The sequence below is a fragment of the Mesocricetus auratus genome, unplaced genomic scaffold (genome assembly GCF_017639785.1).
Source record: "Mesocricetus auratus isolate SY011 unplaced genomic scaffold, BCM_Maur_2.0 Super-Scaffold_100004, whole genome shotgun sequence".
NCBI classification, from domain to species: domain Eukaryota; kingdom Metazoa; phylum Chordata; class Mammalia; order Rodentia; family Cricetidae; genus Mesocricetus; species Mesocricetus auratus.
In genome coordinates this window covers 83,782,836-83,808,335 of record NW_024429189.1, presented here as the reverse complement: position 1 = coordinate 83,808,335, position 25,500 = coordinate 83,782,836, and the positions used below count along the sequence as shown (strand labels likewise).

The following is a 25,500-nucleotide window of genomic DNA, read 5'->3' as shown; positions in this document are numbered from 1 at the left end:
TATGGACAGGTTTATTTTTGGCTCAAGGGTCCAAGGATACCATTCATCCTCACGGGGAAGTCACAGCCACAGGATCTTGCGGCAGCTGACCACACTTTGTCTGCATCAGGGAAGTGGAGGAGATGAATAAATGCTGGTGCTTAGCTGGCTGTCCCCAAGCAGGGGACAGATAAAAAGCCTAAGAAAAGAACCATTCACTGGAAGAAGGGTTTCAGACATTCAGAAGCTAAGTTGATATATAGGCCAGACCAGCAGGCTAGTTGTTGGAGTGCCTGCTTATTGTGCACAGGACAGTGAGCTCATTCTCAGAAACACAAACTTAAGGAGCCTTCTCCCTTCAGAAAGAAAGGACTTCAAATCAATTGTGGATCAAACTGAGGAAGTAACGGATGAGTGCCCCCATTTACTAAGCACAATAGACTTACGGTTGCACTGTGACCAGGAAGCACACACATGGTACAGAGGTTCACCCTGACTTTTTACTGTCATCTTCTAAGCATCCACAGCATATTTCTTTTAGTGGCATTAATACTGAAGTCAGAAAGGATTTAATTTCATTTATGTGTATGTGCCTGTATGAATTCATGTGCATTACATGTGTTCAAGTGCCCACGAAGGTCAGAAGCAGTGTCAGATCCTCTGGAACTGGAGTTAGAGTCAGCTGTGCTACCTGTAGTGGGTGCTGGGAAAGAAAACTAGATCCTCTGTTAAGAGCAGCTAGTGCTCCTATCACCTGAGCCATCTTTCCAACCTTGCAGACTTCCTTTGAAACCTTAATACTGCTTCAATGTCATTGTGGACAGGGCAGGGAGTGAAAGAATGGAAACAAACACTTAAGTGGAGGAAAGAAAACCAACAACCAAACAAAAACCATCTGAGCCTAGAATGCGATGGGAATGGTATACACCAGAAGCTGTACTGATGGGAGCCGGGCACACCTGAGCCTTGTTCTGAGATGGGAGCTGTGCACACTTAAGCCTTACACCACTCCCATCTCAGTGCAAGGCTCAGGGTGATGACTAGGCCAACTGGATAGTAGCGGTGCAGCAGTCCATCGAGGCAGAGAAGAGCAAGGACAAAGGTCTGAGGGGTGAGGGCAATCACTTGAGAACTGGAGCATCCTCAACTTTCTGGAAGAGACACATTTGGGCAGTTGAGTGGTTTAATGAAAGTTGTTATGATGCAACTCAATGGCCTGGCAGAAACCTCTACATTTCCTTGATCTGCTACACGGAGCACTCTTGTCTAAAGAGTGCCTTACTGCCCTGTGATCTGAGTGAGTCTGAAGATTTCCTCAGCATCTAGTTAAGTAACTAGTCTTAAATCCCATTTTCTCCTTACAAGAACACCGTATCATTTCTAAGCATATTCTTTCATACTTTAATATGATCTACTAACTAGCAGGGAGCTCATGAATTGTTCTTTTAAATTTTAAGGCAGAGTAAGACATTGGTTTCCCACAAAAGGCCTTCTTAGTATGAACTGATGTTGCCTGAGAAAGCTACATCTGTGCCATGGATTCTATGAATTGACTAGAACTTGTAATTTTCTAGACTGGAAATCAGAATTACCTTCGGCTATCCTGAATTTCTTTAGTAACTATCATGTCTCCTCCATAACAAGTAAAATCTTTGGAATGTACTTAGCAAATTCAGACAGCATCTGAGATCCTTAGCAATAGCTCCTTCTACTATAAACCATCTGCCCAAGGTCCCCACCAGTGTATATGGGGATTGCGTATGACTTTTGTTCTGTGACCATAAAAGCTTACACAATAACTTCCACAGCTGAATGTGTCATTCAGGGTAACCTGAACCCATGTTCCTAGACTATGTTCACTCAGATCTGGCTAAGAATAAACCTCTCGTTTTCCTTTTGGCATAGAGCTATGTGTTTTGCGTTGATGTGGCCTTTCTTAGAAAAACAGAAGGGGAGAGGAGGGTTGTGTGTGTATTGTGTAAAATATACTGTTAAAATTCCTTTTTATGAATTCTTCGTCTATAGAGTAAGTTGAAAAATATTTTTAGAGCCATAAAAAGGGAAGAAAATATGGAGGACACAAACCTTAAAAAAAAAATTCAAGTTGATGGCTACAATCTGACAATATGAGTTAACAAGTAATGGAAAGAGAGACCAATCTACAATTGATCCTGTCCTTCCCACCTACTCATACATAGCCTCTGAACTGTTAAAAATTCTTAGTACACCTGGCAACTTTGAGGGAAGAGAGATGGCAATTTTGTGCCATGATTACTCCACTATACACTCAACTCTGGTTCTAAGGACAGCTTTGTGGGAGAGCTGACAGGAACAGCCCACCACTCTTTGAGGGGTGATGAACGACTCACTGGAGATCAGTTTTTCTTCTGCCTCAAGGGGAAGTATATGCCACTGTTTTGGTGAAAAAGAATCCCTCTAGGGAAAAGTTGCCAGTAATCCCACACTAAACTGTGTCTTGCTTTTACTGTGAGGATCAGCCAAAGTGGCCAGGCCTCAAGGACTCCCCAGAGCTCCATTGCAATTCCATATTCCTACTTTATGGAACACTCCATGCCTCAGTAAGAGGGCTGAATGGGGATCCAGGAATGAAGGGTAATAGAAAAATCTGTCCCTTATGACCTAATTCTAGAGAAAATACTTATTTCACATGACTGTTCTGATCCTATGAAGTAAGTCTGAACCTGTCATAGCAGGTAAACTACACCAGGACTCTTAGGATCAGAAACAAGAGTTCAGACCAGGGTGTTCTCTCACAGGACCTTAGTAATACTTCTTAACTTTTCAAGTCTAAACATCCTTCATAGGAAAGAGGATCCATGCATTGTAGTCAAGTAAGGATTAGAAGTGACCATGTATAGCGTAATTCATGGAACAATAAAAAGTTCTAACTTATTAGTGTTACATTTAATATTACAAATGGAATTTTGGACCATCATTTACTTCAAGGATCTAAAATCTCAGATCTCAGAGAGTTAATTTTAACTAAATTCACTCCAACTATCATATAGTCACAGATTTTTAATTATTAATGTGTATGTATGCGTTTGTATGAATGTATGTCACGTGCGTGCGTGCGTGTCCGTCCGTCCTCTCCACTATCACAGAGTGCATCAGACCCCCTGGAACTGGAATTACACATCATTGTGAGCAGCCTGATGTGGGTGCTGGGAACCACTGAGGTCACCTAGAAGAGTTAGCAAGCATCTTTAAAGCCCCTGAGCCAGCTCTACAGCTATCTGCTTCCTGAAGGAGTATGCCACAATATTGATGGCATGCTAGGAACCCAATTCAACTTCTCTAATATAAAATTTCCCTGTTCTTACACTTGGGTGTTCACTTGATGTGGACAACATATCTTTCTGAAAGCCTGTAAATAAGCATGATTCTGTGCCATAAATGATCAAGGTATAGTTCTTTCTTCAAATGACTACAACTGTAACACAACTTAAAAGCATTACTTTGGTTCTGAGATGTTATCACAACTGATACTGCCCTAACAGTTCCCCCTTGTTTTTGTTGCAATAGAAGGCAAATGGCTAGTGTACACACACACACACACACACACACACACACACACACACACACACACACACACAGAGTTTCAAGTTTGTTAAACATTTGCCACACATCTTTAAGGTGGCTAATTCCAAGAGCTGGAGCATGGGTGCAAACCAGTAATTATGTAAATTAACAGCTAACAATTATCTAGAATCAAGGGTGATGTCATGAAGTGGAACTGTAGGTGAACTTTCAGTTAGAGAATATGGCTCTGAAGAATGAAACCACATTTCAGATGAAAGCACCCAGTTCCCCTGCTTTCTTCTCCAGTGACTACCATCTTACATAGCACATGCTTTGAAGAAGAAAGAAAAAGCCCTTTTTAAATTTCATGATTGGTTTAATCAGGTAATCCAGGGGAGGGAGAAATCACTGAAACAAATCATCTACCATCTGATAAGTCCAATTACATGGTATGATGGAACAAAAGCAGTTACAAACTCATATGTGCATATTTACATTATATACTCACAACTCTCAAGCTAGTTGAGTCTATGTGGGGAGATGCATTAGGACAGCAGTTAAACAGGCTTCCACTGCTCGTTAGAAAGGATGCAGTCAGGCTCCTAGTGGGGGTAACATACACGTGAGGCACTTCTGAGGTCAAGGAAATAGAAAGCAAAACATCCCACACACTGAATTGTTCACACGAAAAACTTGTGTCTCTTTAATACAAAGGCTTTCAACTAGATTATTCTTGAAATTTTTCAAAAACTAACAACGTTTGCAATTGTAGCTTTTGGGACAACGGATAACATTAGTGTACCAAAGCAACTGAAGGGTTTTTAACTGTCAGGCTGCTAGGCAACTAGTACCTTAAAGCCCCTTGGAATTCTCCTTCCCTCCCCACACACTTTTTGGTTTGTATAAATCACCTCTGCTTGTCAGTGTGTGCATGTTCCTAATATTTTTAGTAACCTGCCATAAAACACACATGGTCCTCTCATCATTTATAGCAACTTCTAGTGTTTCCCCCAATAATCAGAAATGTGATTCTGGAAGTCAAACCAAGAGTAAGAGCAACATTTAGTGACGTATTTGCTTTATCGATTAACTAAAGTTCTCCACGTTATTTTTCAGAAAAAGGTTACACTTGCTCGATGTACTGCTGGACTACAATTAAAATTACTTTAAAACACATTAATCTAAAGTTACGCATTCCAAATATAATTAGACATTCAATTTCAATAGAAGAAAGATCCATAAAATTCTCTACATTGCCCATTCAGAGGAAAGCACATGTTTTCTGCACTCTGAAGACTGACATGAGTGTTAAGAAATACCTGTGTGCCAATTAAGGGGAGAGGGAAAAGCAAGACTCACCCCAGGAATTAGATGGCACTATACACATGGATTCAAAGTGCATTTGTATTATTTCAGAAGCTCATTTTAGGCACTGCTGAATAACCAATGGAAATAGGTAGTTTCAAGTTTTTTCCCTTTAAATTTTAAGCCCTGTCTCATCTACTCAGAAACACACACACTCTCTGGAGTTGTCATGATAAAATACAGGCAATTATGTTTAGTTTTTAAAAAAAATTCTCCCTGACTGGCACTGGGAATAAAACAGGAATACCATTTTGGTAATGGCTTCTGAGTTACAGGAACTGGTTGTATAAATGCTTCAGTACGTACATAGGTTTGACTGCCAGTTCCAAGTCTCAATAAATATTCTAAAACAGGATATGTAAGAAAAAAGTGCTTAAAATCTTTCAGCAACCAAAAAATGCATCAGAGTAAAGATTTATTTACATTCCTTGGAGCTGTTCCTTACCCCTGGTTTCTCTGGTGGGCCCTTTACTGGGCAGATGCCATCTCCATCTCTCGGTGCTGGTCTAAAATCATCCAGCAGGTGGCACTGGAATTCCACAAGTATTCCTGCTCAACAAATCAAAGGCTTCTTTAAGCCACAAGAATCACTTGAGAACTACAGATTCTGAGCAAACAAGCCCACCAGGCAGAATTCTTTCTGGTCATGCCACTCAGGTGATTTCCAACATTTACTTTTACTGTAACAGTTTTGTTGAGCCATCTGCTTAACTTTAGACAACAAGAGGAGTTTAATGGAAATGCCCAATGGCAGTGCCAAATCTGTACAGCGAATGAGAAATCATTCCCAAATTCACCTGCACATGCTTGGGAATTGAATTTAAAATGTCCATCTGATTCACACAGGGATTCAATACTATTATATCATCAGCTACTTCTCTGGACTGATTTGAATTCATATATAATTACAAAAACCCAAGGTGAGAAAAAAACCAATTTCATTACCATAGTTTTTAATGAAGAGAAATGTTTAAAATTGTAAAGGAAAAAAAAATGGGAACAGGATGGCAAAATCTTAGCAGCAAAGTGGTTAAACAAACTTGAAAATATTAATGCACAAACATTAAAATATTAAAGCATGTATGTTGCGTATAAAATACAGTACAGAACCAGGAGATGCACTGTTGTGAATAGTGCTTAACAGAAAAATGATTTTGTTCTTCCCAGAAGTATATACACAGTTCGTTTCCACGGCATTTCCTATATAGCCAGCAAGTTATTTTCTTCAGTTATTCACGCATTTCTCCAACCTGAATTATAAACTCCATACTTAGAAATATGAATATTCATTCATAAGGAAAACCAGTATTTCTATGTCAGCAATAAAAAGGAATTTTGAAAGTTAACAGTCTGCTCTAGGAAACCAAGTTTATCTGAAAACGTCAGGGATGAAGGTCATCTGTGTAGCAGCCTCCAAATATAGAAACAGTAAAAATAAGACTTAAAATTGCTGCTACAGTGTCCGGTTTTGGATTTAGTTCATCCAATTGATTTTTAGTACAAAACTAGAAATAACCTCTTCTTCATAACATCTATAGTTATCAATATATTTTTCTTCTTTTCAATGTGAAATAATACTTCAAGATGATCTATATACATAATGTTGTCAGTTCAAGCTGTCATATAAATATAAATGCTTTCTTAAAAAAAGTATTTTACAGACAGATAGTGTTATATATACATTGTTCAGTTTGATCTGGGGCAAAAGAAAGCTAACACAAGCTTAAGTGTGACACATAAAATGAACGGTACAGAAATGACACTGAAACCTGCAGAATGAACTTCAAATGGTAGTGTGATTTTCTATAACTTCAGAGACTCTAAGGAAAAGCAAAGGGAAAGAGGAGGGGGGAAAGGCACACTGCTAAACTGTCGTCCCTAAGGGAATATTTTCAAAGGATCCCTCATATGGTTAGAATTTAATGTAACATTTAAAAAAAAAGGACAATTTGACCCCAAAGCACTTTTAAATGGTTTGTTGGAACACACCATACCACTCTGTAAATCCAACATCCCATAATATAATTGCTCTGCAACAGGATATAATCTACAAGATCTTCCATTCACAATGGCGGATTAAATACTTTCCTGGGAGAGTTCTGCATATATTTTATGCAAAGTAACTTTGCTCCTGGCTAGCTGAAATAAAATAAAATGCAACTGAAAAAGGTTATCATTGTTATGTGACTAATAATAAGCACAGAGGATTAAGCTCTAAAAAGAAAAATCAGTGAGACAGCTGTGCACATTCTGGCTTAGCAGAATGATAAATGGAGACCTCAAGAGGAAACTGCTCATACTAACTATCCAGTTAATGCTCCTGTCTTGTAAAACCTTTAATAAATGCAGTTAAGTCTTTTTGAAGGAGGAAACTGAAAGAAAACAACTTGCTGGTTGGATCCCACAAAAACAAAAACAACTAAAACCCTCACTTTCTTCTATGTTTACTCAGTCTCTTTATATAAAAATAAGTGTTATGTTTCCATCAGAACATTAGACAATTACAGCTGTGCTTAAAAAAAAGTTGGTCACTTGAGGCTATTAGAATATTTTAAAGAGTTTAGATTTCCAGAATGTACAGATAATAACTCAATATAAACGGCAGCCAAAGAGAAATGTGGATGAACATATCAAATCTTTCACATGGATACAAACGTTATTAACTAGAGTTAAATACTCAAAATATATGGAATGTGGTGGTAGACATATGCACATCTACCTCAGAACTAGGAAGGGCAAGAAAAGTTTAATATGTCATAGTTCGTACCTTACACTTAGTTAAATATAAACATTTGTTATTTATACATAAAACTGCTTTCAAAAAACAACTAATAAATGATTTAGTTGCACTTGTTTATCTCTTAATTTCCAAGTATTAACTTTTCTGTACTGAAATAAACTGTCCCTTAGTGCACTTTTTAGTTACTGTCCTAAAAAATTCAAATCTTTAAACAGTCCCGTCACCTAGTGCATAAATATAAAAATGCCAAAATTAATCCCTTTTAGTTGGATCATATTCTATGTTGACCTTTTGTAGTCAATAACCAGAAATGACTTTCTTCTGCAAATGCTCTATGATCTGTCCCAGAACATGCCAGGCACACAGGAAAACACCAGGCATGGCTGGCATCTGTAAATCACAAGAACTGACGAGTTCTGTTTCCTCCACGCATGGCCCCAATGATACCAGGCAAGATTCCATACTGCTTGCCAACAGCTTCCACAAATCCAAGTTAGCTAATTCCTGGAGTTGAAGATTTTAAGCTCATGTTGGCCCTGGACTGCTTCACCCAGCAGCCTTATGCTTCCCACCACAGCACCCACACGCCTCCCCACAGCGATGGCACATTCTCAAAGGTACGTAGCAGCACATACATGGTACAATGAAGGACAGAGCTACCAGGGCTAACCATCTTAGGCAGAACTTGTCATCACTAGTGTCACACGAACAAGGGTCAGAAAAGTCTCCCTCTGAGTCTGACATACAATGATACAGCATGCTCTCTGCACAGAGCATGCAGCTAACTTGATATATGCATCTTTTAACAGGGTCTGGAGCATCCTGGCATTTCCCCCTGCCGTTTTCTTCATGATTAAACCTTTCCTGGCAGTACACGCAGCGAGAACGTTCCCCATCCTCTTTTCTTCGTTTTGACTTAAATTTTAACGAGGGAGGCTGTGTCTTAAATACCACAGAGTCTTTCAGGGAACTTAACTTAGTTTCATCTCCACAGTGGTAGAGATAGTCTGATTTTTTACTGTCTTGTTTAGAAAATGGAATATTGGAGTCAGTGTCATCTCTCTCCAAGTCATTTTTCCACATGTCCGGATGTCTGTAGTCCGCATAACGACGTATTAAGATGTCTCGAGGGTTTATTCTGACAATCTCATCCTCATCTTGAAAGCTGACATGTCTGATTGACTTCAAAGGGACCTACACAAGATGAAAATTACAGAGAAGACTAGACAGTTAATTTTGTGTCAATTTGGTGGAGCAAGCCTATCTAGGGCTTCATTCAAAGAGCTCTGTGACAAAGTTTTGGATGAGATCAACACTTGAGATAGTAGACAATATCCAATCAGATAACACCTAAAACTAAAACTATCTCCTGCATGGCAAGATGAAGCTCTGCCAGCAAGAAGCCTTTGTACTCATGCTTCAGTTTCCCCCCACCTCCAACCCAATGGCTTATCTTTAGATTGGGGTTTTTATTTCTCTCTAGTAATAGAGATTGAACCTAGGACCTTGTGCCTGTTAGGCAAGCACTCTACAATTGAGTTACACTCTGTATCTTGAGACAGGGTCTCACAAAGTTTTCTAGGCTGGTCTTGTGCTCTCATTCCTCTTTCCTCAGTCTCTTGAGAAGCTGGGTATATAGGTCTGTGCCATGAGACCTGGATTTGTATCCCATTACTGTATGAGCCAATTCCTTAAAACAGAAGATCCATCTACTGGTTTTGTTTTACAGATTTTTACTGCCAAGAAGGTGGCTGCCACTGTAATAGCTTTAAAAACTTAGTAATAGGTAATGATTTCTGACTAGGAATGTTTTATGAAACATGTTAGAGCCTTGGAGAAACTATTGGTAGAAATATGGCCTATAAGGTCCTCTTGGAAAGGACAAGAATGTACTACTGGACACTAGAAGAGAGAAAATATAAGTGACAAGATCAAACATGTCTGGTATACTTGAAGGTAGAATTTGTATGTAACAATACTCAGCAGAAGAGCTGAAAGTGTGGCCCAGTTTTCGTGCCGCTTTAGTACCATGTGTGTATGGCAGGTGTGTGGGTGCAAGTGCACACATGTGCCCGCATGCACAATGATAAAGGACTTGCTAAGCAAAGTAAAACTAGAGAATGTGGATAATTCCCAATGTAACTTTACTGCAAACAATGGGGAAATGGAGAGAACAACAGGCATCTGGCTAGATAAAGCAAAATGCTGCCAACGTGCTCTAAAGTAGGTAGGATGCGATGAAGACAGAAGGTTCCATCTCTGGATCTCTACAAAACAGGCCAAGAGCACTGCCTCCAGGCATACTCCATCTTTCCAGTAAAGAAGTCTGACTCTGAAGGTAGGGCTGAGATGTGTTCTATACTTTAAGAGGGAAGGCTAATCTTTTATTGTAGCAGACCGCGTTACGGTATTCTAGGACCGATGGCAATACTGATACTAGGGATGAAGAGAAAGCAGGGAGGACCACCAACTCAAAAGGGCAAGATACAAACACAAAACCAAAAATGATAAATTCCAAGTCCTAAAATGGAATGAAATGTTATTAGGGTTTGAACTTCCTTAGGATGAACTATGACATCTTCATTTTAGCTTCTTAATTCTGTAATGGGACTGACTGTCTATTTCTACAGGTTCATAGCTGGAGAGGAATTCTGTCTGAAATGACCTCCTCATTCCGCAGGGGTCATCCACATTTTGTTGAGATGATAGTTTAAGACTTGGAAGTTAGAGTAGACAATAGAGTGGGACAGGCCTTTGGGGCTCTTGGATGCAGGTGCATATAATTCTGAGTGAGAAGGGTATGTGAAGGATGCAGTGTACTAAGTTAACAACATGCAGTTATTGTTTTGTCCTATGTGATGATATAGATTCAAAAACCATGCAAACTGAATAGAGCTTATGTATAGAGATGCAACAGATATGTACTGAGTATGTCTCATGTGTGTTTCACTCAAATGTAAATTAGATTTGGACCAGCTGAATTGCTGTGTTTCAGAACAAGAGACTGATCAAGACACCCTGAATGTTGTTGTCAGTGAGGAGACCTAGGCAATCTATGGGGCCTTGGGCAGTAGATCAGTATTTATCCCTGGCATACAAATGGACTTTGGGTGCCCATCCCACAATGAGAGATGCACTCTCACCCTGGACTCCTGGGGGAGGGTCTAGGTCCTGCCCTGGATGAAATGACAGACTATGGACACCCCCATGGAGGGCCTCACCCTCCCTGGGGAAACGAGGGGAAACGAGAGGGGGGTTGGAGGGAGGATGTGGGAGGAGGGGAGGGAAAGGGAGAGGGACCTGAAATTGACATGTGAAGCAACCTTGTTTCTAATTTTAATTTTTAAAAAAAGAAGAGATAAATGAACATTTGAACATTACTTACCCTACTTTGGGACTTTAGGCTCCCACACTCCTTAGATATTTGCCGCTGTACATATTCCATACTTCGGCTCTGAATGTCTAGGCCTTGCTGACTGAATGGTATCTAAAATTCCAATAATTTCTATTTTAAGTGACAGCAGTATGAATTTCTTAACGTTTAACAAAACTAAGTACAACATACATTTCAAGCCTTTACACCTGACAGGTTGCAAAATCATGTCTAACCAGCCTCTTTACCACCACACACACCAAAACCTCAGCAAAATCAGGCTACCGACACAGCTCAGCAGTAAAGAATACTTGGTACTCTTATAGAGTACCTGGATTATGTCCCCAGAATCCACCTGATGGCTCACAAACATTTGTAACTCGGCTCCAGCGAATGAATCCAAGCTGTTTTCTGACCTCCACAGGAAGCAAACAAGTATGTTTGCTATGTTGTCCATCCTATATGCAGGCAAAACATTCATACGCACAAAGTAAAATAAAGAAATCTTAAGGGAAAGAAAAAGAAGGAGAGACAGACAGACAGAATCACTTCCTCCTCATTTTATTGTTGGAAAGAACAATTTTTGTAGTAAAAATGAAGTTAAAACCCAATATAGCAAGTAACATCTCGAACCAAGCAAACGAACAAGCCTTCCCCCACCCAAAACCCACCACCAAAATTAACAACAAAAACCCAAACAACATAGAAGAAAGATAGGTATAGTGACCCATGCCTGCAACCCAGCACTTTGGAAGCTGAAAAAGGAAAACCACCCAAGCATAAGGATAACGTAAACTACAAAATCAGAGTCCTTGTCTAGTCTATCTGGTCTACAAGGTAAAATCCTGTCAAAACAAGAAAAATGGGGGGGCGCAAGGCACAACCCAAACATCTACTAACTGCTGACTGTAAATACACAACATAGCAGGCCAGGAAATGAGCTGCTGTGTGGGGAGTGTTATTCAGCAATAAGAATCAACGTCAATGTGTCACAATGGGGGCTGCTAAGGGAGGAAGGTGGCAGCAGAGGAACGGGACAATAATCATGGTGGGCTTTCTGAAGTGACGGAAATATTATAGTAGTAGTGACTTCCCAATTTTGTAAATACATTAAAACACCAAAATTAAATACATTAAGGGAGATTTTATGGTATATAAATTATGGTTTTTAAAAGCCATGAGGGCACTCAATGTCCTGATAAGATTTCTTAGTTTGGTTTGTAAAGAACAATTAAGAACTGAAAAGACTGCGGTTCAAATTTTATCAGTTTACTTTTTAGAATTTTATAGTAAAATTAAATATACACAAAGAGCAAAGAATATAATGAATTCTCATGCTGATCATCATTATCAGCATTTCAGTCGTTCTGTATTCTTTTTATTATTTAATTGAAAACATTCTGACCCAAACCCTGGTACACTTAATAAAAGTGTAAATTGAAAATAGCAACACACATATGTTTATTTGAAGTATGAGGTTTATAGGTAGAACATAATAAGAATTAGCAGGGAAAGAGACCACTGTGGATTAGAAGTTCTGGTAAGACTCCATGAAGGAAACACAGAATAAACTATTTGTTAAACTAAAACAACAACAAATAGAGGAGCATATAGAGAAGGTAGTAGGAGGGAAACTACTTGGTTTAACATATGACCTCAAGTTAAATAAATGACCTCAAGTAAGTACATAGTCTTAATGGCCAGGGTTATAACTCTTGGGTAAAACATTTACATGTACAAAGCTCTAGTTTCAATCCACAGTGAAGAAAACAAAACCCCCAAACTTCCTGTAATATTTTATTTTATTTTACTCTAGGAATATTCTATAAAAGTAAAAATATACATTTTCACTTATTATTCCTATTTTGGTATCCCAAATGTCAAATATACACATCCCATATAAACACATACATATTCTGCAACTATCTAAGTTAATGGATCAATAATATGTTGTTCTCTCATGTGATCTGTTAAGTACAAAGACAAATGAATGCTCTTGCTTTTACACTCATTTAACAAAGGTGTTAAAATATACACTTTAATTAAGCACTGCTTTTGAAAACACCAGGAATACATGCTATTTCTATTATCTTTAGGATAATTTATCAGCTCAAAAGCAAGAGAAGGTACTTTTTCAAAAGAATTCCATTCATAATGGCAACAAAATGTACAAGGAGTCTCTTTACTCAAAGAAAATATAAAGCTAAAGAAATAGGGAAGGACTATATAGAAGGATATATCACATTCATGAATGAGACCAAGGTCTCCCCTAAGCTAATGCATTGATTCAAAACAATTCAAATGTAAAACACAAAAAGGTTTTTTGTTTTTTAAATAAAAAAACTCAAGCTGCTAAGTTAGGACACTTTTGTACATTAATATTTCTTACAGAGGTGGAATTCTAAAATAAAGATGACATGTAATACAGGTACAGGCATCAACAAAGTGACAACAGATCTCATCAGCAACACTAGAAACAGACCCAGATGTAGAGGTAAGTTTGGTATGTGACACTCAGGACATTATGAACCAGCAGGAAAGGCTCGAATACAGGGACATTTGGTGTGTGACACGCACAGCACTGTGTACCAACAGAGGAGGCTCTCTATTAAGTCAGTTCTTTGTAGGGAATTAAAAACACCTGGAGCTCCACTACAGAAGAAAATATGGTGAGCTGTGCTAAGGACAAAAGTCACAAAACTTTCACAATAGAGAAATGCTGAGATAAACAGTGAGGAATTTGCTAAGTAACACTAGCAAATACAACCCAGATACTACATTAAAAGTTAAAATCGTTTATTAAAACCACACACACACACACACACACACACACACACACACACTAGGAGTCACAGATAAACCTCAAAAGCTCAAAAGGGACTGGCATTCAGAACACACAGCAAAATAACATAAGTTTATCACTCAATACGACGCTTGATATGAAAACATGTACTTTAATAATTTATTAACAATAAATTATTTCCAATTACTGGAATTCGTATTGACCAATATACATTTCCTGTGCACAAGGCATGCATTACTTATGTAATCTTCTTAAAAGAACAGCATAGTGACCTCATGAGGTCATATATCTGAATGTGGGATTTGAAATAAAAAATAAAATTAAGAAGGTAACAGCTGGAGGTTTCTGAGAGGCCAACGTTACCACTTCACTGCAGCCCCGAGTCTAGATAAACACAAACCAGTTTTGCATGGTACATACCTTTACTTCACGCCAAGGACACTGCCTGAAACACTCTGGCTTAGACCCAATACTACTGTGTGTTATAAATGGCAGTCTTTTCACTGTACATAAAAGACTTTCTGCATTTACACAGTCATAATGGTTTAATTATAAAATGGGCTTCATTACTTTCCTGCTGTCATCTCTCAGCACATATCAGCAGTCTTATCTTTAGATTTTACTGTTAGAATATTGTGTTTCAAATGTTTCTGACATGAGTTTCATCAAAAAATGTCAAATTCTGGTGAAGGATTAGAAGATTTACCAGCAAATTTCTTAAATGGCTCTCGACATACACCTGCTATTTTGTATCTTAGCATGTCAATCAGTGTTCAGTTTTCAGGTCTTGCTTAGGTAACATCTTGAGGTTTCACAGGTGCAGCTTCCCTCTCATATACAGAAAACACTCTCAGTAGATGTCCTAGTTTTCTGGCTCTTTAATCTTTCTTCCATGTTTCCTATGCCTTAATTATGTAAGTTGTGTTTGTATTTTTTCATTGTAGATGTATCAGTTAGAGCTAAGCACCCTATGGTGTGCTGTTCTCTGCATTCTGACCAGTTGTGGTTTTCTATGATAGTCTCTGATGCAGAAAGAAACTTCTTTGATAAGGATTAAGAGCTACACTTATCTGTGGGTAAAAGAGTCAGTATTTATAAATTAAACTGGTTTAGGAAAGTGGCAGTATGGGGTTCTCCTCTAGGGTTTACGACCTTACCAGCCACAGACAGTTAGCATTCCCTCCTATTCAGTGAACACAAGACTGTTGTTTACCCACTGAATGTAAGTACCACTATTGCATCTTTCAGAATATTCTTGTCATTATGGGCATGTTACAACTGGGTAGGTCTACTTAGTACTTTTCTCCCTTGGCAACTTGTATAGCTCCTTGAAATACTATAAGAGCTAGTCCTTACAGATCTAAGTTCTATGCAAGCCCACTTTGTACATCTTGAGCAAACACCAATCTGGCTTTAGGAAACAAGGGAACCAACATGCAAATGAAGGTCATGTTACTACACTATACTGAAAAATAAGGCTCTGTGTGTCTAATCAAACAGTCTTGTGCCTTTTGGGAGAATGTATAAACATGGCAGATAATTTGGTAGCTACAAGTAAGGTAGCTAGACTTTACAGTTCAACAAGGCAGCTGTCCAGTCCTTTTGAAAAGGTAGTTTCTATGTTGTAAAGGACCCATTAAACTAACTGTGAAGTAGGAAACTAAATATCCAAAGCATATTACTTGCTTCATAGAACACTTACACTCACACCAAGACATTTCTTTTTAGTAGTAGCCCAAATCATGACCTATTTCATGCAGAGTGTGTGCTAAGTTACCACTGCTTCTATAATCCTCTTGGTGGTTCACATTTTGCATTCTCATTTTTATGTATAATTTCCTTAACCTCAATATTTGAATCTTGGAAAAGGGACTTTAATTTTAGTTATTTTGAAAAACAAAATGAGGTTTCTGCTCTGCAAACTAACGGTTAGATTCTGTACTGGGTGAAGATTCTCCATGTTGTTTTTCAGAATATATCCAAATACAAATGGCATGGAATCTTGACCCCATTGTGCTGAACACAAGAGTGTTTTACTCTTGGTAAGTATGAAAAACCATTATCGAACCCATAATTTTATATGTTAGCGTCTCAACAAATAAATGTATAGATTTAAAGGAAACAAACCCATCACATTTAATTCCTACTAAGTAGACAGTTACCTATGTAGCTCTGTCTATAATCTTGCAATCAAGACACATTTTTATTATAAGAGACTAGGAATAATACTGTTTTCTTTAACAAAATACTTTCCCTACATGCTTTATATATCACATTTTGTAGTTTCATAACTTCTGGAGGTAGATTCTGGCATTACCCAATTTATAGACAAGAACACTAAACTATGAAACTATTGTAACACATTACCTAACAAAGAATTGGCTCCAAAACAATGCAAAGAATATCCCTACAAAACAGTAAGAAAAGGTCAGACAACTCAAGATGAAACATGAAAGGCTTTTTTTAAAAAGAATTCCTCAGTGGTCAACAAACGAAGGAAAACAGTGAACACAGTAGCAATCAGGGAAATAAAATTTAAAATCACAATAAAATACTATTTATTTCTGCCTAGTGACCACTTCAATATAAAAGAGGGAGTAATACCAAGTATCCCAGGAAATGCCAACTACCTGTGGGAATGCAAATGGAAGATTATTTTGAATTGTTGCTAATCTGTTTTGTCTATGGTGTCTTGTATAACCCAGAACACAACTGTGCACTCAGATCTGTGAAAAACTCACTAGATAAAATCCAAGGTATTTCAATAATCTGGTGCCGGTTCTCTGCTTCCTTTGTTTATAATGTGTGTGGTTTTCTACCAGAACACACACACACACACACACACACCCCTTTGCTCTGCATAGCTCTTCTTGAAACCAAATGTGGAAGTGCTAGCCTCATTCTATGTAAAGGATATTTGGAGATAATAGGCCTTTGGCCAATAGTTAGGTCATGAGAACAGAGCTCCTGATTTGACAGAATTACTGTCCTTGTTAGAGTCTTCTGATGTCTTTGTTTCTATCATTCTATCATGGGGAGGGACATGGCAAGAAGGCAGAAGTTGGTCAGCTAAAAAAAAAAGGGGGGGGGGTCCTTACCACAGACAGTCTAACTGCTAGAGCTGTAGGGTAACACAAACAAACAAAAACCCTGATGTTTGAGCTACCCAGTTCATGTCGTATCACAACAGTCTTCAGACGTCATCTTCCATATCCCTGTGCCCTTTTACAGAGCATTGCCTTAATCTGTCTATGGCCATACCATGCTGAATGCACCCAAACTCATCAGTACCTTTTCTGGGTTTTATTTGATTTTAATTTGGTAAAGAGCAGAGGGTTTTGGTGTTCTGTAGCATACCAGTTTCTCTAAACATGTTATACATATGAATTGTACACATTTTTCTCACCTGGTTGCCTGGGCTTTGTAAGTAGACTCTTCTGGCATTCAGATCTTCAAAGGGTAAAGGTCTTATGTCTGAGCTTCTATAGGGCTCACTGGTAACAACTGTCTCTTGCTGGAAAAGGTGATCTTTCACTAGGGAACGGGAAGTGTCTTCTTCAGTGGCCTGATGGGAACAGCATCAACAAAGACACTTCAGCACAATTAGTAAATCTATGCCATTTCCATTGCTATGAAAGGTAAATCCCTAGACTCAAAGTGCATGATTAGGTGCCATGTCAAAATAAGAAGAAATTTAGAACATTTTAATTTCATGAATATAGACCTTCTTATTAAAAATAACTCAGGAATGAAAGTTGCCAGTTCCATGGAGATACAATGATAAAGCCTTTAATTACACCAAGCGTAATATAAATACATAGATGATGGAAGAAATTAGGAGGAAAATACAAATAAACATAACAATTTGTAAATTAAAAATAAAAAGCACACAGTAAAAACTGTACTGATGATACAGTGAACAGAAACATGAACAGTGGTCCATGAGCATGCTTAACTTGCTAATGACGTGCAGACACTTAAACCATCAACTATCATAGACTTAGGCAGGAAATGTACTAAACTAGTGATGCTCATCATTTCAAAACACCAAAAAAAAAAAACTCTATAAAATAAAAGCTATATTAAGTGAAATGTAGCATACTATAAAACAAAGTCCTAGGTTTTTCCATTTTTCAGTGTAGATTATACTATTTCCTACTAACTCCATTAATATGTAATTTGAAAAGAGATTGTGACAGTAAAGTAGAAATGGCTGAGTACTTTCACTGACTCAAATTATTATTCAAATTATCCCAAATAATCATTTTAATGCTAGTAAATTTAAAGGTTCAACATGTATATTTTGGTTCTTAAATAAGTTTTGAAGAGTTTATTAATGCTACTTCTAAAATAAACAAGTAAATTACATAAACTGACTAGGACTTTTACATTTATATATATATTTTTTTGCTCTGGAACCACATAGTCTCCAGAATTCACTTTTCTAAATTACAAAATAAAATAGCTGTAACATCTAGTGAAACCATTTAAGTGAAAAGCAGTCATTATACCAGGAATCAAGCAATTAAAGTTTAAAATATACCTGAGGACCCACGGCCAAGTAAAGCCAAAAATGTCAAAACCAGTGAACTCACATAGCAACCTAATTCTCCTAACAGCTGTCCCAAACTATTATGATGGCAATTAATGCTAAATTATGGAAACAATAAACACTGTTACTCAGCAAACATTTTCTGTCAAAATACATTTGAAAACTGGGAAGAGAAAAATAGAAAATGTTTTAAAAAGCTTGTTATCTGTTGGAGATCTTCAAAAACAAACCACTGAACCACAACTACCCACAAACTGAATACAAGACAATGTTAAAAAAGAAAGTTAGAAAAGGGCCTCAGAGGTTCTGATTCACTTATTAAAATAGGATAGGAAATTAAATAGTCAACCAACTTTTACTATAAATTAGGTATAGTATCAGCCTTAGAGCTGGTTGGGATATTTACAAGAAAATTTAAATAAGCATGAGTTGTAGAAACAAAAGTAATTATAAGGTAATTATATTTTTAATGATAACTTCTTTGATTCGGTTATCTTTTACTAAAGTATAGTCTAATTGAGAAGTCATTTATAAATTCTAAATTAAAGCTGGGGGTAGCTCAGGGTACCAGCACTTGCTTCGCATAAGCAATGTCCTGGGTTCCATCTGCAGCACAGCAAGGAAGCAACAAAACTTATTGTTCAAAACAATAAGCCTTACTTAAACTATGTATTTCAGCAAACACAGAACAGTTTTATAGCCAAGTATACTGTGGTAACTTGGCTAGAATTCTTTACTTCTATTCTGTGAGTTTAGCAACAACTGATGAATTACAAGTATACATTTAGATCTCAGACAGTAATAAACTAAAGCATCATTTAGATGTGAAAAATGACCAAACAACTGTTTGAAAAGTGCTATACATACAATGTATTTTATAAGCATGTATTATTTACATATTATAAAAATCAAACTAACATTTTAGATAATCCTGAACCAGGAGAAAATTTATTTTATGTTAATTTTTAAAAAAATAGGAGTATGCTTTTTCCCTTACTTTTGATAAAGAATCTTAATATTTTAGAACATAACACAAATATACTCTTCCAGTGAAGCAGTCACTTTTTAAAAAGTGTAATGCATCTTTTCCCTTTCACCTGCTATAATGTACTACACCCTTGCCTGAGAGTTCCAGGTTAGTGCAGGGTAACTATGTCCATAAGATAACTCTGTAGACCTTCTTGCCTATCTCATCTTACTGTGATTTAAACTGACCTTTTCAGACTCTGGCTCACCACTTTTCATGAAGATTTTTTTTTTATTTTAATACTCAAAAGACCTACTCAGAGCCCCAATGCTGTAAGAGACTGAGCACATGCTAGCAAGGAGAGGATGACAGGCAAAACTCCCAGAACATCCTCTTAAGGTTAACTACACAGTCCATAGGAATGCACTGCGAAAGTTCAATAAACTTCCATTTTATTTAATAAGCAAAGAAATGAGCTACACTGCACTTGCTCAATAATTTTATTCTTGAAATGATCACAAATCACAATTTTGAATGTGTGGCTAGATATCAGACAAAACCTTAATTAGTAAATAAATACATATAAACATATGTAAATATATAGTAGTTAAAAATTGCATGCCCTGATTTTGTTACCTTGTAACGTATAAAAAAATTCCGTAATTCTTTTGTCCTAACACAATCACAATTTTTTTTGTATACTGTTTTAGTGCCAGCTCATTTAGAATTGGCTACAATCAACTTGTATTCTGTCCAACAGATTTCCTTAGGTACATTTTTGATTAAGAATAAACTATTCCCCTCACATGCACCTTTTCCTTTGAAGATAGTGTCTCATTAAATATGTAGCCCTGGCTGCTTGGAACTCATTATGTCATCTAAATGGGCCTTGAAATCACACAGACCTGTCAGTCTCTTGCCATCTAGGGCTCAGATTAAAGGTGTACACTTTAATGCTTCCTGTTAAGTTTTTAATTCTATACTTTTCTATGAGTTTTGTCTAGAAACACCAGTAGTATATAATATTCTACTTAGGCAACCTCAATGAAGCAATTGTGCTAAAACAGTAAGGCAGGAAATAAAAATGTCAAGACATATCTGGCAAAAAATACATTACAGAAAAATCAGTTCATGTCCTGGCTTAGATAACAGAGCATTCCAATGAAAATTTAATTTGGCTTAAAGGTACTTTTAAGTTTGTAGAGATTCTTTACTGTTTGTAAATACAGTCCTGTGTTATATCAAATAAGTCTATCTTCATTAAAACTGTCAATGTTCTGTCTTCTCTGACTGGAAAAACATTTAAAAAAGACACTGAAACACAGACTAGACAATGACTGGTTCCGAGTTCAGTGTACTGGTACTTTCACTCTTCCAGAGGACCGGGGGGCACTATTTCAAGCACCAAACCTACATAGATGCCCACAACCACCCGTGATTTTAGTTCCGAGGGATATGATATGATCCCCTCTTGTGGCCTCCTTGAATGCTGCATGCACGTGGTGCGCAGACAAACACCCACACACATAAAATACAAATACGGACTCTTTCTGCGCATCTTAAGGACATTAACTTCTCTGCTCACACACTGCCTGCCATCTAAGACAACTCCACAAAACTCAGCAGTTTAAAACAACTTCCATGGCATAAATTTGGGAACAATATAGATGCACAAAAGTAAATAATCTTTATTAAGCCAAATTTTTCATTAGAATGTTCTTCAGTTGTACAAGCCACATTTAAATCAATACATAGTAGGTAAAAAGAGATTTCCCTCAATGTGTGAGGCCTCATGTACATAGATGATGTCCTGAAGAAAAAGAACTAGGGGTCTGGAAATCCAGTTCAATGCTGCAGCATGATGTCTAGCTTCAGCCTGCCAGCCTACCCACTTTATAGATTTCAAACTTCCAACCTCTACAACTTCATGAGCCAATTCCTTACAAAAACAAACCTCTCTAATAGTGGTTCCATTATGAGGAAGACCTAGACAAATACAGTACCTTTGAAATGTGTGAGTTGCTAAAATGAATTTTAATGCCTTCCTAAAGAAGTTCATGTTTTGAAACTCCTTTCAAGCCAAACTACTTACTTGTAAATCATCTTCTCCTCCTTCAGCATCATTTTTTGATGCTGGGCACCCTAAAAAAAAAAAAGGTCAAAGTTAATTAAGCATAGGGTGTGTGTGTGTGTGTGTGTATGTGTGTATGTGTGTCTTAGATTTCAGTATTAAAGGTTGACTGTCATTATAAAGATCAGAGATTGATTTCTGGGTTGCTTGGCAACAGATTCAAATATCAGACACTTGTATTTGTTCCTGTTAGAATAATAAAGTGACTGCTTCCATCATCTCTTGGCAAATTTCCATTTAACTTTCTTTAACAGCTAAGCAGACTGGTTGTGCTATATTTCTCTGGTACTCAAGTGGTGTCATAATGTGATTATTTTTAAATTGTCTGATCCAGGAAATACAAACATTCAAAAATCAAGATTTCAGTTGCTCAAGTTGAAAAGTCAGTCAGTCTTAATTCACTATAGGCAGTCAAAGCCCCACTGACTGATTTGTGCATGCCCACGTCTGCATAAGCTTTTATGGCACTGAATGTCTTTCATTACAATAATTAATGGACAATGATGTATAGTAGTAGAGTATACTGTGTTTATATTCTAGACATAGCTAGCATGAAGCAGACATGAGATGAAAAGAAATGAAGCCCTTGTAAATAGTAGTTTGTTCACTGGGATTAAAAAAAATAAGTGACAGAATTTATTAAGTTCCAAGAACTTTGATGATGGTGATACTCAGTGTTTAACAAGACAGGCTGAATACAACAGTAACCTGGTGAGGCAAGTGTGTATTTCCTTCTTAAACATAAACTGGCACAACACTGTGAACCTGATTTACTCCATCTTAGAAAAAGTATTCTCTTACAAGGTCATAAGTATGGGCTTAAAAAAACAATTCAAAATATAAAATATATCACTTTAATTTTAGTAGTTATGAATAACGGCTTTCTCTTTAAGATACTTGCTCTATAAAACTTAGTTAAACAATTAGAATCAACTGGGGAATTTTAGAAAATATGCCAAAATTAACCAGCTGCACACACACTATCAAAATATACTCAGCAGTAAGCATTTTCGAGTTCATATCTAGTTTTCTCAAAGCAGTTTATTTACTCGAATTTTTCTAAAATACCACTTTGTACTTCCCTACTTTCTGCGTCTGCTTGCTTTTTCATATACAGTCTCACGATACAGTTCAACTCAGGAAGATCTTGACTCCCCGCCTCAGTTAGCACAGGGATAACAGGCATGTTTGACAACACTAAGGATTATCACAGTTTGATTCAGTTATTCTTAGCAAGTTTTTTATTATTATTATTAAATACCTTATCCTTTTCAATTAGGAAAAAATAATATTGGCTATTCTCTCCTATGGGAAGAGATGGGTTTCAATGGCATCTCTTTTAGTAAGCACACACCAAAACTGCAGGAAAATAAATTCTCCATTTAAAATCTCCATGTTTGGGGCTAATCATCATTTGACAGTCTGGTAAGATATTAAAAGGGATAGATGAGATTGAGGTCTCTGCCAAATCTTAACACAATCACAGAGTTTCATGACTGAGTATCTAGAGTCTATTATATATTTGAATATTACAAGGTTTCTTTATATCTCATTAAAGAGAAAAGAGTAATATACCATGACACAATACTGTTGACAGGCTCTTCACAATACAACATTCAACTGGTATTACCTGCTACTTGACAAACATAAAATAAGCCAAGCAGCCTTCTCACTAATCATTCCCCTTTACTCTCTGAAAATAGTAAGAAAAACCTACCTTGAGAAATATCTTCTATAGCTCGTCGAATGCCTCGATCAAAAGCCCTGGCATCGGCAGGACTTTGGAAGGTAAGGCCAAACTTCTTGTCATCAATCTTCCAGTGGTGAAATGTGGGAGTGACCTTGTTATAAATGAGGTCTTTTTTAAGCATACATTCCAAAACCACCTGCCGAAAGTCAGGTGTCAAAGTTAATGAACATACAAAATGCATCTAATGTAGCTTTTACATAAACATTAAGGACTATAATATAACAAATAGGTTTAAATAATTGAGATATTGAAAGTAATCTTCACAAAGTCAACTTTTAGGGACTAAGGAGGGAATAAAAAGACCATACAAGTTGTAAACAGAATGTGGATTATGCTATCAACAAGAATAAACACAGTGCTACATACAAAATTTCCTGAAGAACATACTTAATACTGGTTTTGAGAAAGCCTGGGAAAGACACAAGTAATAAAAATTTAACTTAAAAAAAAAATCACTCTCACCTTTTTGCCTTTTGTTTCTGGGTATCCAACAAGAGCTCCACCATTAATTACATCTTCTAGTCATTCCTTTTCTAAATTTCTTAAGAAACCCAATACCTACTTGCCAATTTAGTAACTTGGTTATAAAACTTTTCCCCCTTTGAGACGAGGTCTCACTGAGTATGCCTGAAACTTCCTAGGTAGCCCAGGCTGGCCTCAAGCTCACAGACAGCCTACCTCTGCCTCCCAAGTGCTGAGATTAAATGTATATGCCACCCACCATACCTGGCTCTGGTTTGGTAACTTTTCAAAGCTCTAGCTTCCTCACTTTGATAACAGTATTAAATACATCGTATAACTTATAAATGAAAATTTCTTATTTGTGGGACAATAGAGCTTTGTTTGTGTATTTTCTTTCTGAAATGTTTCCAGGAAGTAACAATAACAGGTAAAATGCCTTCCTTAGTTTAACTTAGGTTATCTATTTTTAACATCCACTCTATACAGTCTACAATTTTTAGTTATTTCATTTGTCTACTTTTGCAGTGCTGGGAATTACATTTAGAGCCTTGCACTTGGTAGGCAAGTGGTCTACACTGAGCTACATTCCCATCCCAACATTTTTGCTTATATTAGTCTGAACTGTATCAAGGTGGTAATTATTTGATGTCCCACTGCTCTTTCATACTTGAGTGCCTTTCTTAAGACAAGATTGTTCTTGTATGTAAGACAGAGATCAAAGCTAACATTGGGATAACATTTTTACCTCAGCTTTACTTCATATTCTAATTTTGTCTGATAACATCTTTAAATCACACATTACATTAATTCTTTAATATGGGAGCCACCCTCAGCCTTTGTCTATCATGATATCCACAGACTACTTTCTATCACCTTAGCTATCATTATAACTATAGAAAAGAAAGTTACACATCTTGGTTAAGAGTACTCTGTAAGGCCAAAAGAAAGCAATTAAAAGCCACCTGAGTAACACTATTTCCTCACACTAGTCAAAATGACTTCAAATCACTTTGCTTCCTAATCTGTTTATTCCTACCGCTCCTAAGACTAGGGATGCTACAACAGGAACTTAGACTCAGCTGGATGCCAAATTTCTGATCCCAGAGCAACATGTGGTATGTATACATTACATGCTCAAAACCAGTGGTGAGATCTGAGCGTCTCCTAACCACTGCCCTCTCTACTCCACCTATCACCTTCACTGGTTCGCCTTTTCCTGACTGCTAAGGCTTCCCTCAGACAGGGTAACTCTTCTGTGTGTGAAATGTTTCCTAGTTTTGTTTTTGTTTTTAAATAAAAAGTATACTTTGCTTTAACGTTTACAGTCTTCCCAAAGCTAGGATCAAAAACAAAATCATAATCATGGCTGATTACAGTCCAGAGAGGTCCTACTTCATCCATCTGCTTTCTTTGTCCATTTTCATTTCCTACTCTTTGTTCCCTTTACTCATCTGACAATGATTCTGAGGAGACAGGGCAGTACAGATCACTTTCTTTGCCTGTACTTCAATACTTTCTACTTTAAAATCTCCATTCACAGCCAGGCCGTGGTGGTGCACACCTTTAATCACAGCACCAGGAGGAGTAGGCAAGTGGACCCTGTCTCAATCCAGCAAAGATCTCAATCCACATATATATTCATAAGAAAAGCCCTTCCTGACCCGTATACAAGATACAGTCTGATAAAGTCTTTAACACTGTAATTTCAAATTGGCTCTTTTTTTATACCTCCTTCCACTAGGTCTATAAACTGGGTACTATATTTGGCTATTACTGTATCCCCCATCCTTATGACACAGAAGCAACCTTATATATCTAACAAACATCCTTCCTCA

General features: G+C 37.2%; 1 protein-coding gene across 1 annotated transcript in view; it reads right to left on the bottom strand.

Annotated features, from left to right (window-relative positions):
* Window positions 1-3,877: 3,877 nt before the first annotated feature.
* The window catches only part of Spred1 (sprouty related EVH1 domain containing 1), an 81,606-nt gene continuing 59,983 nt past the window's right edge, over window positions 3,878-25,500 (bottom strand). The window contains exons 3-7 of the mRNA XM_040746019.1: window positions 23,171-23,339; window positions 21,415-21,464; window positions 17,210-17,368; window positions 11,013-11,114; window positions 3,878-8,821 (exon numbers count right to left, since the gene is read on the bottom strand). Coding sequence (XP_040601953.1) covers window positions 8,174-8,821; window positions 11,013-11,114; window positions 17,210-17,368; window positions 21,415-21,464; window positions 23,171-23,339 — 1,128 coding nt within the window. The 3' untranslated portion in view covers window positions 3,878-8,173. The remainder of the gene's footprint in view (window positions 8,822-11,012; window positions 11,115-17,209; window positions 17,369-21,414; window positions 21,465-23,170; window positions 23,340-25,500) is intronic.